Here is a 14560-nt window from a genome sequence, read left to right on the forward strand (position 1 = left end):
CCCATGGAGAGTGTCAGTCCTTCCCATGGAGAGTGTCAGTCCTTCCTTCCCATGGGGAGTGTCAGCCCTTCCTTCCCATGGAGAGTGTCTGTCCTTCCCATGGAGAGTGTCATTCCTTCTGGGAGCAGCTCCCACACACTGCGTGGTACAGGGGGGGACACAAAAGGCACACAAGGTTTCAGGGCAGGTTTTGCTCCTGTACCTCTTGAGAATCCAGCTATTCCTGTTTTTCCCCACTGAAGCTGTTGTAGGGATAATTTTCTCAGTGAGGTCTGTAAGTTTTCATGTGAGCCCGTTACTCTCAGTATCATTGTCCTGCAAGCTGCAGAAACACACAAGTGCTCAGGCAAGATATACCCTGATCCCTGCCCTGCCAGACACCCAACCTGGGCCCTAAACCCTCTTGAGAGAACACTTATCTGTCCCCAAATGACATTTGTTGTAACTCAGATATGTCCTTGTTTATTTTACCCATCTTGTACCCGGTGTCTTTTAAGACCCTGCTCAAGAAACTCCACCCTGTGAGGGTGGGGAGGCCCTGGCACAGGTTATTCCATGGCTGCCCCATCCCTGGAAGTGTCCAAGGCCAGCTTGGATGGGGTTTGGAGCCACTGGGGTAGTGGAAGATGCCCCTGCCCATGGCAGGGGTCCCACTGGATGTGGTTGAAACTTGATGGTCTTGAAGGTTCCTTCCAACCCAAAGCATTCCATGATTTTATGAGTCCATGATGTCACTTCTCTGCCACCACAGCCTGGAGTCCTCCCCAGCAGTGACACCACACAAAGCATTGAAAGCTGATTTAACCCTCATTGAAATTTTCAGCATCCCTGATTGTCTCCTTGGCTCCTGTTAGGAAGCAGAGCCCTGAAAAATGTCTTTTTTTTTAGACCTCTTGAGTTTCTCTCTCCCCACTTCCTGTGTGTCTTCTCCATGCAGAATATAGCTGCTGCTTTTTTGGGCTCTTTTCTGCAGCCTCCCTTCATCTGGGAGCCTTTTTAATGTTTTTTTCATGGCTGAGCCCTCTCAAAGACTGCAGCCAGGATCCAGATGAGGCTGCAGCTCTGACTTACATAAGGTGTTACCATTATGGGGTATTCTCCATCCTGCCCCTCACAATCCTCACATCTTGTGTGCAGCTGCAGGCTTTCTTGGAGCCACAAAATCAGAGAATATCCTGAGCTGGAAGCCAACCAGGCAGCCCACAGTGCTCCTGCATTTCCAGAAAGAGGCCTTGGTCTAAACTCTGGAAAGGTTTGATGGTTTAAAGCAATCCCCTCTGGAATCCATCCCAGTGGGTTCATTGCTGCTGAGCCCTCATTTCACACTTGGTTGCACACTTGGTTGAAATCCCTCTGGTTTGTTGTCATGAAAATCAGGCAATTACTGTGCTGGCTTTGCCATCTCTACCCAAATTCTGCTTCTGAAAAGAGTTCATTTCCCACTCTCTGATGGCATTTGCTGCATCCATGGGACAGAAGCTTATTTACCGATCCTGGGAAAGCTGCACAAAGCCCTGTTCCATCGGAGCCCTGTCAGGGATGGGGCTGCAGCTCTGGAGCTCCCCACCCCTGGCTGGTGCTGCTGTCCCTGGGATGTTCCCAGCTCCCCACCCCTGGCTGGTGCTGCTGTCCCTGGGATGTTCCCAGCTCCCCATCCCTGGCTGGTGCTGCTGTCCCTGGGATGTTCCCAGCTCCCCATCCCTGGCTGGTGCTGCTGTCCCTGGGATGTTCCCAGCTCCCCACCCCTGGCTGGTGCTGCTGTCCCTGGGATGTTCCCAGCTCCCCACCCCTGGCTGGTGCTGCTGTCCCTGGGATGTTCCCAGCTCCCCATCCCGTTGTGCTCCCAGATGGAGCTCACAGCACAGTGGGGAATATCTCATCAATGAGTTTTTGCTGTGTTTTCATGCCCATAACAGCTCCTTCCGTGGCATTCCAGGACATCTGGGCTTGTTCTTAAGCATGGAATTATGGAATAGTTTGGGCTGGAAGGGACCTTAAAGCCCAGTTCCACCCCTGCCATGGACAGGGACACTTCCCACTATCCCAGGTTGCTCCAAGCCCCATCCAACCTGGCATCTCCTGTATTCACATCTATTAAACAATACATTTATTTAACTTTTCAGCCTTACACCACTTGTCCTCACCAAAACTCCCTCTGATCTTCCTGCACTCCTTCCCTTTCCCATTTCCTTCCCACCACGTGTTGGTGCCGTGGATGTTTCTGTGCTGTGTGCAGCTCTGACAGATGTCTGTGGCCATTTCTGCGCCACTTGCCTTGTGTTTCCCCCGAGGTCCTGGATTAAATGCTCAGTCAAAACTCGTATTTCATGGGCCAGTGATCTGCTTCCACTCGGAGTCCTCCTTTCTCTGCTGGTTTCCCTTTTGCCAGCGTTCCCCCAGTGCCTGCTCAGCTCTTGTGGTGTCTCAGGGGCTGCTCTGGCTGTGGGATGTGTCTCCTACACCCAGACCCTGCTCACGTGGGGGTCCCACCAGAGCCTTTAACTCCTCCTGTGGGCCAGCAGAGCAAGAGGAGCTGGGGAAGGCCCTCTGAGTGCTGGGATGGACTGGGGTAGATGGAGAAGTGTCCCAGTCCTGCAGGGTTCAGTGAGCCAGGAAAAGGCAAAGAGCAGCCCCAGCTTGGGATCAGCAGCTGTGACTGGAACTGCTCAGCTGGCAGGAGAGGCTGTTTCCACCCAGAAATATTCCCTGGATTGGATGAAGACCTGAGTTTGCAGAAAGCACCAACACTTTGGTGTTTATTATAAACAGAAATTACTCTATGGTTCATCACATACAGACATTCCCATGTGGCTCCCTGGATGGGAGCAGTGCTGGGGTAGAATCCCAGCTTCCCCACAGAATCTCTTTTCCCTGTTCTGTTTTGCCAGCAGCCTCACTCCGGGGTGCTGGGGCTGGGGTTCCTCCCCTGGCAGTGCTCACATCCTGCTGTCACTCCTGATGGAATCACTGTTAATAACAAGTGGGATTATTTTCCAGGAGGAGCCTGGCAGCAGCATCTGTCACTTTGTCCTGATAGACTTGACTTCTGTGAGGGTTTGGTTACACCAGGGCTTGGTGAAGAGCCAGAGCTGCCATCAGCCAGGGCTGGACTCAGCCACAGCAGTGCCTGGTACCTACAGGAATCCCAGACTGGTTTGGGTGGGAAGGGAACTTAAATCCCCTCCAGTGCCCCCCTGCCATGGCAGGGACACCTCCCACTGTCCCAGGCTGCTCCAGCCCCAATGTCCAGCCTGGCCTTGGGCACTGCCAGGGATCCAGGGGCAGCCCCAGCTGCTCTGGGCACCCTGTGCCAGGGCCTGCCCACCCTGCCAGGGAACAATTCCTGCCCAATATCCCATCCAGCCCTGCCCTCTGCCACTGGGAGCCATTCCCTGGCTCCTGTCCCTCCAGCCCTTGTCAAAAGTCCCCAAAAGGTGGTGGGACAGGTTAAAGCCATGAAAGCTCCTTTTTCATCTGAAGTTTGATTTGAAGTGGGACTTGTCTCTGCCTTTGTTGCCATCAGGGTCCTGCTGAGCATCACTGATCTCCAAAGGGTATTTCTGTTGTGTGTTGCATTTGTCTATGAGAGCCTTTGTTCTCTTCCAGGATTGTTCTGGTCCATCTCAGCCCCTTCCTTTAGGATCTAAATTCAGCAGGAGCTCAGGGAAGCAGCTCCCCAAGGCGTTTGTAGCAGTGAGATTGGGAAGGTCTCAGTCCACTTTTCCAGCTGCTGCAGCAGCTGTTCCCTCTCTTGGGGCCCATAAGCAAACGTGGGGACCCCAGGGCAGGCAGCAGCTGCCACCCCTCTGCCACTGCTGCTCCAGGAGCGAGGCTGCTCTGCCCTGGCCTGGAACCAAATGGGAATTTCCTCCCCTCTCTCCCTCTCTGGCCTCAGACCAAGCACCAGAGCAGCGGCCAAGAGTCCTGAGGTCCCAGCAGGTCCAGCTGGGGCTGGTGGCAGGGGTGGTGCCATGGGGTGCCCAGCAGGGTTTGACATCCCTGGGCACTCACAGATCCCTGTGGATTGCTCCAGCCAGGAGCTGCCCCAGCAAAAGGCTTTGAGGCTGAACCCTCACGTGAAGAAAAGCAACATGTGATGAGTGAAGGAGCTTTGGCAAGGTGGGATCTGGGAAGTGACAGAGGGGGAGGAAAGCCTTAATTTAATGGAATTGTCACACATGGCAAAGATCAGAGCATTTCTCCATCCCAGTACAACATTAGCTTCACTCAGACCTGTGTTCAGGTGATTCTCCTCATCCCAGCAGGAGCTGAGACCCAGACTGATCCAGCTCCCTGCAGGTCCCGCAGCCACAGGGCATCCAGGACCTTTGGATTCCCAGGCCTGGGTCCTGCTTGGGGTCAAAATTCAGGTTATTGATGTTCCTCTCCCCAGATCCTCTGCCTGGTCACCTAGAACTTGCTGGGGGAAGGGAGGGGAAATCCTTCACCCTTATCCCTGTTAGGGACACTTGATGCTGAAGCTCTTCCCAAGGGGCAGGGATCTCCACGAGGCTCCTCTGTGTGTGCGGCTCATTCTGCTAAGACACGGCAAAAATAGCAACCTAAGCTGGGATTGCAGCCTCAGCTCACCCAGACACGAGTAAATAACATTAAATACCTGGGACAACACGAGGGCTTTGTGTGCTGGGCCCTGCCAGCCCCCTCCAACCAAACAAGCATTGTTATGGAAATGGTGGAAATCTGAATTATTTGGGAACTGCATGAAATGCAGCTTAAGGGATGTGACACAACCTCAACCAGTCTGTTAATGGAAATGGAGTAAAAACTGCACAAAGGACTTGGGCTGTGGCAGTGGAAATGCTGAAATGGCTCAGACAAGGCAGGACCTGGGGTCTGGGAGCCAAACACAGAGAATGGGATCCCAGCACATCCCCTGGGGTGTTTGGAGCATCCAGAGAGGCAACAGAGTCAATGTCAACAATTCTAAACCACTCAATATTATACTGAAAATGCTGGAAATAGGGGAATTTAAAGTGTGGGTGAGGTCACAGGAGAGAATTCCCAAAGGCCAGGTCCCTGGATAACTCTTCCCTTTGGTGGTGGCTCATGGGGACGGATCTGCTGCAGGTTTTTCCTGCGGATCCCCTCTCTTGGGGGATTTCTGGGAGCTCTTGGCTGGTCCCAAGGGATCGTGGGCATCGCCTTGGCCTCAGCTCCATCCCAGCCCCCGGAGCAGCCAGGCCATCAGTGACAGTGGCAGTTCTGTGTTCTTCACTCTCTTCATGGGAACGGCTGCCCAGCAGTGGCAGAGGGATTATAAAGCCACGTGGATGTGGCACTTGGGGACACTGGTCAGTGGTGGCCTTGGCAGTGCTGGGGGAGCAGTTGGACTTGATGACCCCAGAGAGTTTTTTCAGCCTGAATGATTTATGATTTCTCTGCTTATGGCACAAGGATCATTATTTGGGATTTAGAGCAGGGGCCTTTATGGCAAAGGGGTCATTCTTGCCAGGCATCCTGGCCCTGCTGTCCTCATGTCCCCACTGGCAGTGACCCCAACAGCCACGGACAAACTGATGGGGGCAGAAAGTCCTGATTCACTCATGGGAATCATTTTTAGTGCAAAACTGGGTTGGGGGTTCAAAAGGGACAGAGTTTTGTCTGAGCCAGCTTGATCCGTCCATATGAGAGGGAATTGGGAGCCCCAGGTGTGGTTCCTTTCACTGTTGCAGGCTGTATTTCAGTCTCTGAGCTCAGCCCAGGGGTGTCCCTGTCACTGCTGCAGGCACAGAGCTGGGAGGGGTCACTGTGGGCAGTGGCCAGGCTGGCAGCAGCCCCTGGATCCTTTGACCCGGCCTGTGCTCTGCCCATGGAGCTGAGTCCTCCCACCGGCACCGACACCTATCCCAGAGTGAGAGGCTTCACAAGCAGGAGCACAAAGCTGGGCTCAGAGCTCAGGCCTGGCTTAACACAGAGTTTTGGGATGGCTGCAGGATGTGCCTGACCCAAGCACGCCTCTCCCAGCTGTGGCCATCCCATTGATCCCATTGATCCCATTGATCCTATTGATCCCATTGATCCTATTGGTCCCATTGATCCCATTGATCCCATTGATCCTATTGATCCCATCCCATCCCATTGATCCTATTGATCCCATCCCATCCCATTGATCCCATCCCATTGATCCCATTGATCCCATTGATCCCATTGATCCCATTGATCCCATCCCATTGATCCCATTGATCCCATCCCATTGATCCCATTGATCCCATTGATCCCATCCCATCCCATTGATCCCATTGATCCCATCCCATTGATCCCATTGATCCCATCCCATCCCATTGATCCCATTGATCCCATTGATCCCATCCCATTGATCCCATTGATCCCATTGATCCCATTGATCCTATTGATCCCATCCCATTGATCCCATTGATCCCATTGATCCCATCCCATTGATCCCATCCCATCCCATTGATCCCATCCCATCCCATTGATCCTATTGATCCCATCCCATTGATCCCATTGATCCCATTGATCCCATTGATCCCATTGATCTTATTGATCCCATTGATCCCATTGATCCCATTGATCCCATTGATCCCATCCCATCCCATTGATCTTATTGATCCCATTGATCCCATTGATCCCATTGATCCCATTGATCCTATTGATCCCATCCCATTGATCCCATTGATCCCATCCCATCCCATTGATCCCATTGATCCCATTGATCCCATTGATCCCATTGATCCCATTGATCCCATCCCTCCCCTCCTGACTGGTGTCCCTTGCCCTGGCAGGGAGAAGCGCTCTCTGCACGTCACTGTCACCAACCCAGTGCAGTGCAGCCTGCACGGCAGGAAATGCACCGTGTCCGTGGAGACCAAGATCAACCAATCCCAACCGGATTTCACCAAGCACCGCTCCGGCTTCGTGCTCTGCGTGCCGGGCAATTAACGACCCCTCCCCTCGGAGCGGGGCTGGGCTCGCCCTCCTCGCCTGGGACCCGCCGGGATCCATCGGGAGATGCTCAGCGGCGATTTGCCAGGTGCCTAAAGCAGCCTTTGAAGTTCAAGGTTTGGAAAACCCAAATTCCGGGGGTTTAGAAAAGCCAAATTCACATGGGATGAAGGCTTAAAATAGCCAGTGACTTGTTCTCCATCTTACAAACCAGGCTGGAATATCAGGAAAGTGCTTCCTTTGGAATTAATCCGGAAAAAAGAGTTTATAGGTACTTCCACCCCTTCTTCCCTTTCCCACATTGATTCCTCACCCCCTCTCCAATTTTCCTTTCCATGTTCCTTTCCCACGTGTCAGTTTTTGCAATACGATGCAGCCTCCTCCGGAGGAACCAAAGATACCCGGCTCAGGGAGTCAGGTTCTGCCGGGCCAAACCCGCAGGGAAGCAGAGCCAGGCTGGGCAGGGAGGGCTGGCTTCCCCCGCCGGAGACACTCCACACTCCTGCAGCCTCTCCAGGCACACGGGGGCTGCCAAGGAACACGGAGACACCTCCAGACCTGCTGCTTTCCCTCGGGAATTCATTAACCCATCGAGGCACCTTGGCTGGAGAGGGGACTCCCCAGTGCAGGTTTTGTTAATCCTGCATTGCTTTCTGCCTTAATTACCCCCTCCAAGGGCCTAAAGCCGGTGGGTTCCCATTGGGACCGTGTGGCCTTGCTGAATTTTCAGATGATCCACGTGGCTTCGTGTCTGTGCCAGCATTGGGGTCAGGGAGGGCTAAAGGGACCCACGGCAGGGGCAAGCCCAGGAACAGGGGGAGCTTTGGGGGGCCACGCTTTGCACTATCCAACATTAACCTGGCACAGCCCCAGCTGCCAGTGCCCAGGCTCCTCCCTCCAATGACTTTTCCTGGCTTTTCCCACAATGGGCTGTGGTTGTTGGGGTGTTGGGCTCGTCCTGCCCAGCCCAGCTAACCCTGAGCTCTGTCTTGGTGGAGGGACGTGGATCTCCCCCAGTGGTTTGTTCCCACTGTGCCGTGGTTCCTGAGCAGCCCAGGCTGTTGGGATTGTACACTGGGATTGTCCTGGCGCTGCTGGTCAGGTCAGGATTCCCAGCCTGGAGATGGGGGAGCTCTGTGGTGACCCCACCTCGGGGTCCCAGCCCGGCCAGCAAATGGGGAGCACTTGTTTGATGGAGCATTTTGGGAATTAGAAAGCCTGGAAGAGGCTCCTCATTACAAAAGGTTTCCTGTAGCTGTGCCATGGACATGGGGCACGGGGACAGGTGGCTGCAGCCTTGGTGTCCCACTGTCACCCCCGAGACCGGGGTGGGAGGGATGTGGAGCAGCTCTGGCTCCACATGAACTGGGACAAGCCCGTGCACGGGGAGGCCCCACAGCAGAGCTCTCCCATTCCCATTGTCCCTGGCCTTGGACCAGCCCCGGCAGCATCCCAGCATCCCATCCCAGCCCCCCGTGCCCCTCTCGGTGTGCAGCTCTGGGATGTCCCGAGGGTCCTGTGCCGGACCAGGGGCTCTTCCAGCCCCAGGGCAGCACCAGCACCGGGCTGGGAGGTGACACCGGGAGCCCCGACCCCGCCACGCTCACACAACACCCCGGGACCACCCCGGGACCACCCCGGGACCACCCCGGACCCTCCAGCGCCTCCTTTCACCCCACAGCGGCTCCTCGGGAGGAGCGGCACCAACGCCAAAGCCCTGGGACCCCCCCGCCCTGCCGGGACCCCCCCGCAGGGAAGCTCCCGGCCTTGCTGTGCCTTTGGATTTGCACTTCTCGCTTGCCCTGGCTCGGTGCAAACGCCCCCCGCACTAACCCCGGGCAGGTGGGGGGTGGGATCAGCACTTTTGTACCCTTGTGCCCCCAAAAGAATGTTCGGATGGAATTGGGATGGACAGCAACGAATTGCAGGCCTGGGAAATTTCTCCTAGCATGAGATGGCAATATTGTATGTGATGAGATGTGTCTTATATATAATCTGTTCCTGCTCTGGTTTTATATATATATATATATATATATAAATATATAAAATATATATATTCTTGGTTTTCCCATAAATTAACTATTTCTAAATTGAAACTTTGATTCTCAGCCGGGGGCAATAATGCAATGAACCTTTTGTTTTGGTTTGTTTTTTTTTTATAAATCGCTGATATTTTATGTGTAAAAGAGCAGAAAAAAAAAAAACCTACTATAATGGACCCGGGTTTTGTTTACATAATTCACTGTAATAAATAATAAAAGAAAGCAATTAGTTGCATCCACCATGGCGCTGCCCGTTCCTGCCAGCGCGGGGGCTCGGGGGCGATGATGCCCAGAGGGATCAGTGTCCCAATATCCCAATTATCCCAATTATCCCAATATCCCGATTTCCCCCCTCCGGCCCTGCCGCTCTCCCACCACGGGGTGACCTCGGCTCCGGTAACGCGATTAAAGAGCGGCGGCTGCGTTAAAACCTCTGTCGTCAACACAAATCCCATTCCCCGCGTCCGAGGGCCGGGAGCGCAGAAAAGACTCGGCCACGAGGCGCTGCCGTGTAATGGATGGTCAGTGCATTTTTATTTAATCAGCACAGTACAAAAATAAATAAAAATAAGGGGAGGGGATTAAATTACAGGCACACTGAGCCCCATGACACAGTCGGTCGGGTTATAAACCACACATACTTACAAACACACTATACACATACATACAAAATGAGACAAATATAAATTAATAAGTAACAATACCCACCAATTTGGTCAACAAAGATCTACAGAAGAGATTGCACTAAAAAAACGTACGTACACATGTATCATTAGCAGGGTCCAATGTACAGCCATGAAGAGCTTCAAGTGAAAAATCAAAAATAAAAATAAATGGCACGTTATTTCTCCCTCTCGTTCACCAGTTTAACGCCCGATGGACCAGAACTAAACTAGAACTGAGCACACGGAGAAAAAAAACCGATAAAACCCAAAGAGAAGGTCTCAGTCCCCAGGCCTGATACGGGAATACCGGCTCGAGACTGCGGTGTCGGGGTGGTGGCGGGTCTTTGTGCATGGGTGTAATTTTACAGCCATCTCTCGTTAAGGTTTTTCTTTTGATTATTATTTTTTTATGCGTTTTTTCCTTTTTTTTTTTTTCCCGAAGACACAAAATGCTCCTGTTTGCATGCGCAATACCACTGGAAAAGCAACAATGACAGAAGAAAGAAGGGTTTTTTTTTTTCTCTTTCCCCCCCGCAGGTTTGCAGTTCGTTGGGTTTGTTCTAGAAGAATTCATATAGCAGCATGTGGCGGCTCCCCTTGCTTGCACACTCAAGTAGATCCTTTACACAATACTCATGATCAGTGCACGATGGGAACAAGACATTTCACATTGATCTCATGAACAGTAGCGGTGATTCCCGTCACCCGGACCCGCTCGGGAATTCGAGTCTCTTCAAAGAAAATAAATAAAGGGGGGGATGAGGGAGGAAGGGGGGGTGGGGGGGTCCCCGGGCCGTGCCCGCGTCTCTGTCCCCGTACTGCCGGTGAGTCCCGACCGGGCCGGTTCAGCCGCCTCCGCTGGAGCCTTTACAGGAAATTTTTTTCCTTTTTTCCCCCTACCTGGGCTCTGTCTCGGTGATGCGGTGACCGGCCCCGCGGAGCCCCGCTCCGCTCCCGGGGGATATCGGCTGGGGGGGTTCTTGTCTCCCCATCCGTGAATCGCTGGGATCAATCCCGTGGCGGAGCCGCAGCATCCCCGGGCCCGCAGCGTGGGGAGGGGGCGGCTGGAAAGAGGCGGCGCGGGAGGGAACCGGGGGTCTGCGCTCCGGTCCGGCCGAACCCCCCGTGTCCCCCCAGGGGGGGCGGCGGCGGCTCCCGCCCTTCCCCGCCGGGCAAATCCCCCCGGGAAGCGGCTCCGGGCCGGGCGGGCGCGGCGTGTCCGGGGGGCGCGGGGGGCGCTCACCGGTCGAGGCCGATGAGCAGCCGGCCCTTCTCCTCGGAGCCGCTCTCCTTCTTGAGGTCGGCGAAGACCTGGGTGAAGTAGTGCGGGTCGGCGTTGACCTGCAGCATCTTGGGGCTCATGAGGTCGATGATGGAGAGGCAGCGGTCCCAGAAGGCCTCCTTACAGCTCTCCACCAGGAAGGGCTTCAGCGGGTAGGAGATCTCGTTGCCCATGTAGGAGTAGGAGAGGTACAGGCAGGTGAGCAGCACTGCCTGCAGTTCGTGGTCGCTGGCCACCTCGGCCGAGATGACGTCCCGGCACAACATGTAGAGGAAGACAACGTTGGCCGGCGTGATGAAGCCCTGGTCCTGCCAGCCCTGCAGCAGCAGCGAGCGGTCCACGGAGCGCAGCCAGAGCACGGGGTCGGTGGGCGAGAGGTGCTTCAGGCGGTAGCAGCGGCGGCACAGGAACTCGCCGAGGCAGCGCAGGAGCTCGCTGGTGGACGCCTGCACCACGACCCGGCGCGGGGTGGCGGTGGCGGCGGCGGGCGCGGCCGGGGGCGCCTTCTGCGCCGAGGCGAGGGCGGCGGCGGCGGCGGCGGGGGGCGGCGGGGGGGCGAAGGTGGCGAGGTTGGCGCAGGAGAGCGATTTCTTCAGGTTCTCGTTGTTGAGGTGGGTCACGTTGCTCTGGTAGCCGCCGTTGGGCTGCACCTTCTTGGAGCTCTTCTTCTTGGCGGAGACGGCGGCGATGCGCTTCCAGGGCAGCACCGAGATCAGCGAGTGCCGCTTCAGGCCCTTCTCCTTCGCGTTCTTGCTGTTCTGCACCGCCGTGTAGTGCCCCACCGTGGCCGCCCCCTCCTCGAACAGCGGGGCCTTCCGGTAGCTCGGCGACAGCGACAGCACCGTGCCCATGGCGCCGGCCGCCCGGCGGGCCCCCGCCGCCCGCCCCGGCCCCGGCCCCGGCCCCGGCCCCGGCCCGGCCCGGCCCGGCCGGCCCCGCTCTCGCTGCTCCGCCGCCGCCGCCGCCGCCGCTCAGCGCCGCGCCCGGACCCGCCCCGCGCCGCGCGCGCTCCCGCCGGCGCAGTGCGCGCGCCCGCCGCCCCCGCCGCCCCGCCCCGCTCCGCCACGTGCGCCCGCCGCGCCAGCCGAGGCCACGCCCCCTCAGGGACCGCGGATGGGCACGGCCCCGCCCCCAGCGGCGCAGGCCACGCCCCCTCCCGCACTCGGCCGGCCCGGAGCTGCTTTAGCCCCGCCCCCAGCACCGCAGGCCCCGCCCCCGGCCCCGCCCCCGGGCGCTGCCCCCGCGGTGCCACCGAGCCCCGGGCACGGGCCGGGTACGACGCGGAGGGGAAAGGAATAAAATGCAACGAAAATAATCTGTTTTGAAATCCCCAAATTAAGATTTAAGACCCTTCTCCACCGGCATCCCGGAGCCGCACCCCGGATTCGCACTCGGAACCCCGCACCGCCCCTGGCCGCCCTTCGCCCGTCTGTGCCTCCCCAGCTCCGCGCCGGGGGCCACCACTCGCCCCGAAGGTACCGGGGCAATGAAATTCCCGGTGCGACGTTCTGAGGCCGGGCCGGGTTTTGGGGAACGCGCCTGCAGCCCCCGTACCCCCCGGTACCGTGGTTCCGCTTGGAGCCCCCGCCGAGCCCAGCGCCCCTCGCCTGGACCGTGATCTCATTCTCACTGGAATTGGCATCCCATTCTCACGGGGACCAGGATCCCATCCCCGCTGGGACCGGGATCCCATTCCCACTGGGACCGGGATCCTATTCTCACTGGGACCAGGATCCCATTCCCACTGGGACCGAGATCTCATTCCCACTGGGACCGGGATCCCATTCCCTCTGGGACCAAGATCCCATTCCCGCTGGGACCGGGATCCCATTCCCGCTGGGACCGGGATCCCATTCCCACTGGGACCGGGACCCCATTCTCACTGGGACCGGGACCCTATTCTCACTGGGACCGGGATCCCATTCCCGCTGGGACCGGGATCCCATTCTCACTGGGACCGGGATCCCATTCCCACTGGGACCGGGATCCCATTCTCACTGGGACCGGGACCCTATTCTCACTGGGACCGGGACCCTATTCTCACTGGGACCGGGATCCCATTCTCACTGGGACCGGGACCCTATTCTCACTGGGACCGGGATCCCATTCCCGCTGGACCGGAGGCACCGGCAGCCCCGGCCCCGCCGGGCTCTCCGTGTCCTGCAGCGCCACCCAGAGGCCGCTCCGCCGCCACCGGAGCCGCCGGGCCCAGCCCAGAGCGGAGCCGCCCTCGGGGGGACCCTGTGGCCCCGGAGCTGCTCCCGGCAGCGGCCAGGAAAGGTCGGGACCGTCCCGGCCCTGCGCTAATGACCCACGGCCATTTATAATCATTTATACCCTGCCTCGGACCTGCGGCTGCCAATCCAACTCCCACTGCAGGGAAATCTCAAAAAAACACCAAAATCTCCCATGAGGTCCCAAAAACCTGCCTGTCCTTCAGAGCACATTCAATCCTCTGTGGGGGCTGCTTCTCGGGGCTGCTCAGGACTCTCTGCAGGGCTCTCTCCTCTCTAAAGGAGGTTTTGCTGCACCATGGGGACAGTGACAGCCCAGCCTGGGCACTACTGGCACTGAGAATTCCCTTTATCCATTAAAACATCTCCCAGATCCAAGCAGTAGCTTTTAAGTTCAGCTTTATGAAGTTTAAAAGGGTTTTTTAAAAGGGTTTTAAAAGGTTTTTAAAGGTTTTTTAAAGGGTTTAAAAACAGGCTCTACAATTTGAGGGGGTTTGGCTCTAATTTTAGTATGCTTGGAGTTGCCTCAGAAAAGCCCACTGTTCCAAAGGCAATTCCAAAGGACTGAAATGCCACTAAACCTCCCTGATGCCACACAAGACACCAAAGCTGGTGTCATTCCAGCCCTGCTGCATCATCCCTGCTCCTGGGCAGGTCCCTTCTGCCTCAAGCAGGGACCTGCCAGACCCCCCCCATTGTCACTTGTGGGGTCAGGATCAATTCTGTCCCCACTGGGGGTGACAGCTGGAGCTGGACACGATCCCCAGCAAGTGGGATCAGAGGACAGAAGCTGCAGGAGGGCAGGGCTGGATGGGATATTGGGCAGGAATTGTTCCCTGGCAGGGTGGGCAGGCCCTGGCACAGGGTGCCCAGAGCAGCTGGGGCTGCCCCTGGATCCCTGGCAGTGCCCAAGGCCAGGCTGGACATTGGGGCTGGAGCAGCCTGGGACAGTGGGAGGTGTCCCTGCCATGACAGGGGTGGGAATGGGTGGTGTTTTAAATCCCATCCAACCCAAGCTCTCCCAGGATTCTGCATCTCCATCTCCACCCCAGCCCCTGCCTCAGCCTGTCCCAGCTCCTGCTCTGCTTCCATGAATGAATTTCTCTTCATTCACTCACAACTAGCATCTAACTCAGCAAATCCCATCCAAATGACACATCCCTGGGGAAAATACCACTTCAGGGACATCACAGGGAACTGGACAGAGATGTTTGGGGAAGTATCTCAGGAATTAGAGATTAAAAAAAAAGAACTATTAAAACTAGAATTGCACTTCCCTGCCGCCTGAGGTGTAAGAGTGAAACCTTTCCTGTTTTCCTGCCTCTGAGGGCAGGTTGCTTCCCTGCACCATCTGGTGTCTCAGGAGTTTCAGAGGTGAAAATTCAAGATATTGTATCAATGATACTCTAAACC

At 56.5% G+C, this 14560-nt stretch overlaps 2 protein-coding genes across 3 annotated transcripts in view; one reads left to right on the forward strand and one right to left on the reverse strand.

Annotated features, from left to right (window-relative positions):
• The window catches only part of MYO1D (myosin ID), a 158419-nt gene extending 149218 nt beyond the window's left edge, over nt 1–9201 (forward strand). For both annotated transcript variants that reach the window (XM_058858281.1, XM_058858282.1), the window contains one exon: nt 6765–9201. In XM_058858281.1, coding sequence (XP_058714264.1) covers nt 6765–6921 — 157 coding nt within the window. In that variant the 3' untranslated portion in view covers nt 6922–9201. The remainder of the gene's footprint in view (nt 1–6764) is intronic.
• A 270-nt stretch (nt 9202–9471) lies between these two features.
• CDK5R1 (cyclin dependent kinase 5 regulatory subunit 1) lies at nt 9472–11831 on the reverse strand. Its single transcript, XM_058858285.1, has one exon. The coding sequence runs from the start codon at nt 11762–11764 to the stop codon at nt 10871–10873; it is 894 nt and encodes a 297-aa protein (XP_058714268.1). The 5' UTR covers nt 11765–11831; the 3' UTR covers nt 9472–10870.
• Nucleotides 11832–14560: the final 2729 nt, after the last annotated feature.

Source organism: Poecile atricapillus, chromosome 27 (genome assembly GCF_030490865.1).
Source record: "Poecile atricapillus isolate bPoeAtr1 chromosome 27, bPoeAtr1.hap1, whole genome shotgun sequence".
Lineage (NCBI taxonomy): Eukaryota > Metazoa > Chordata > Aves > Passeriformes > Paridae > Poecile > Poecile atricapillus.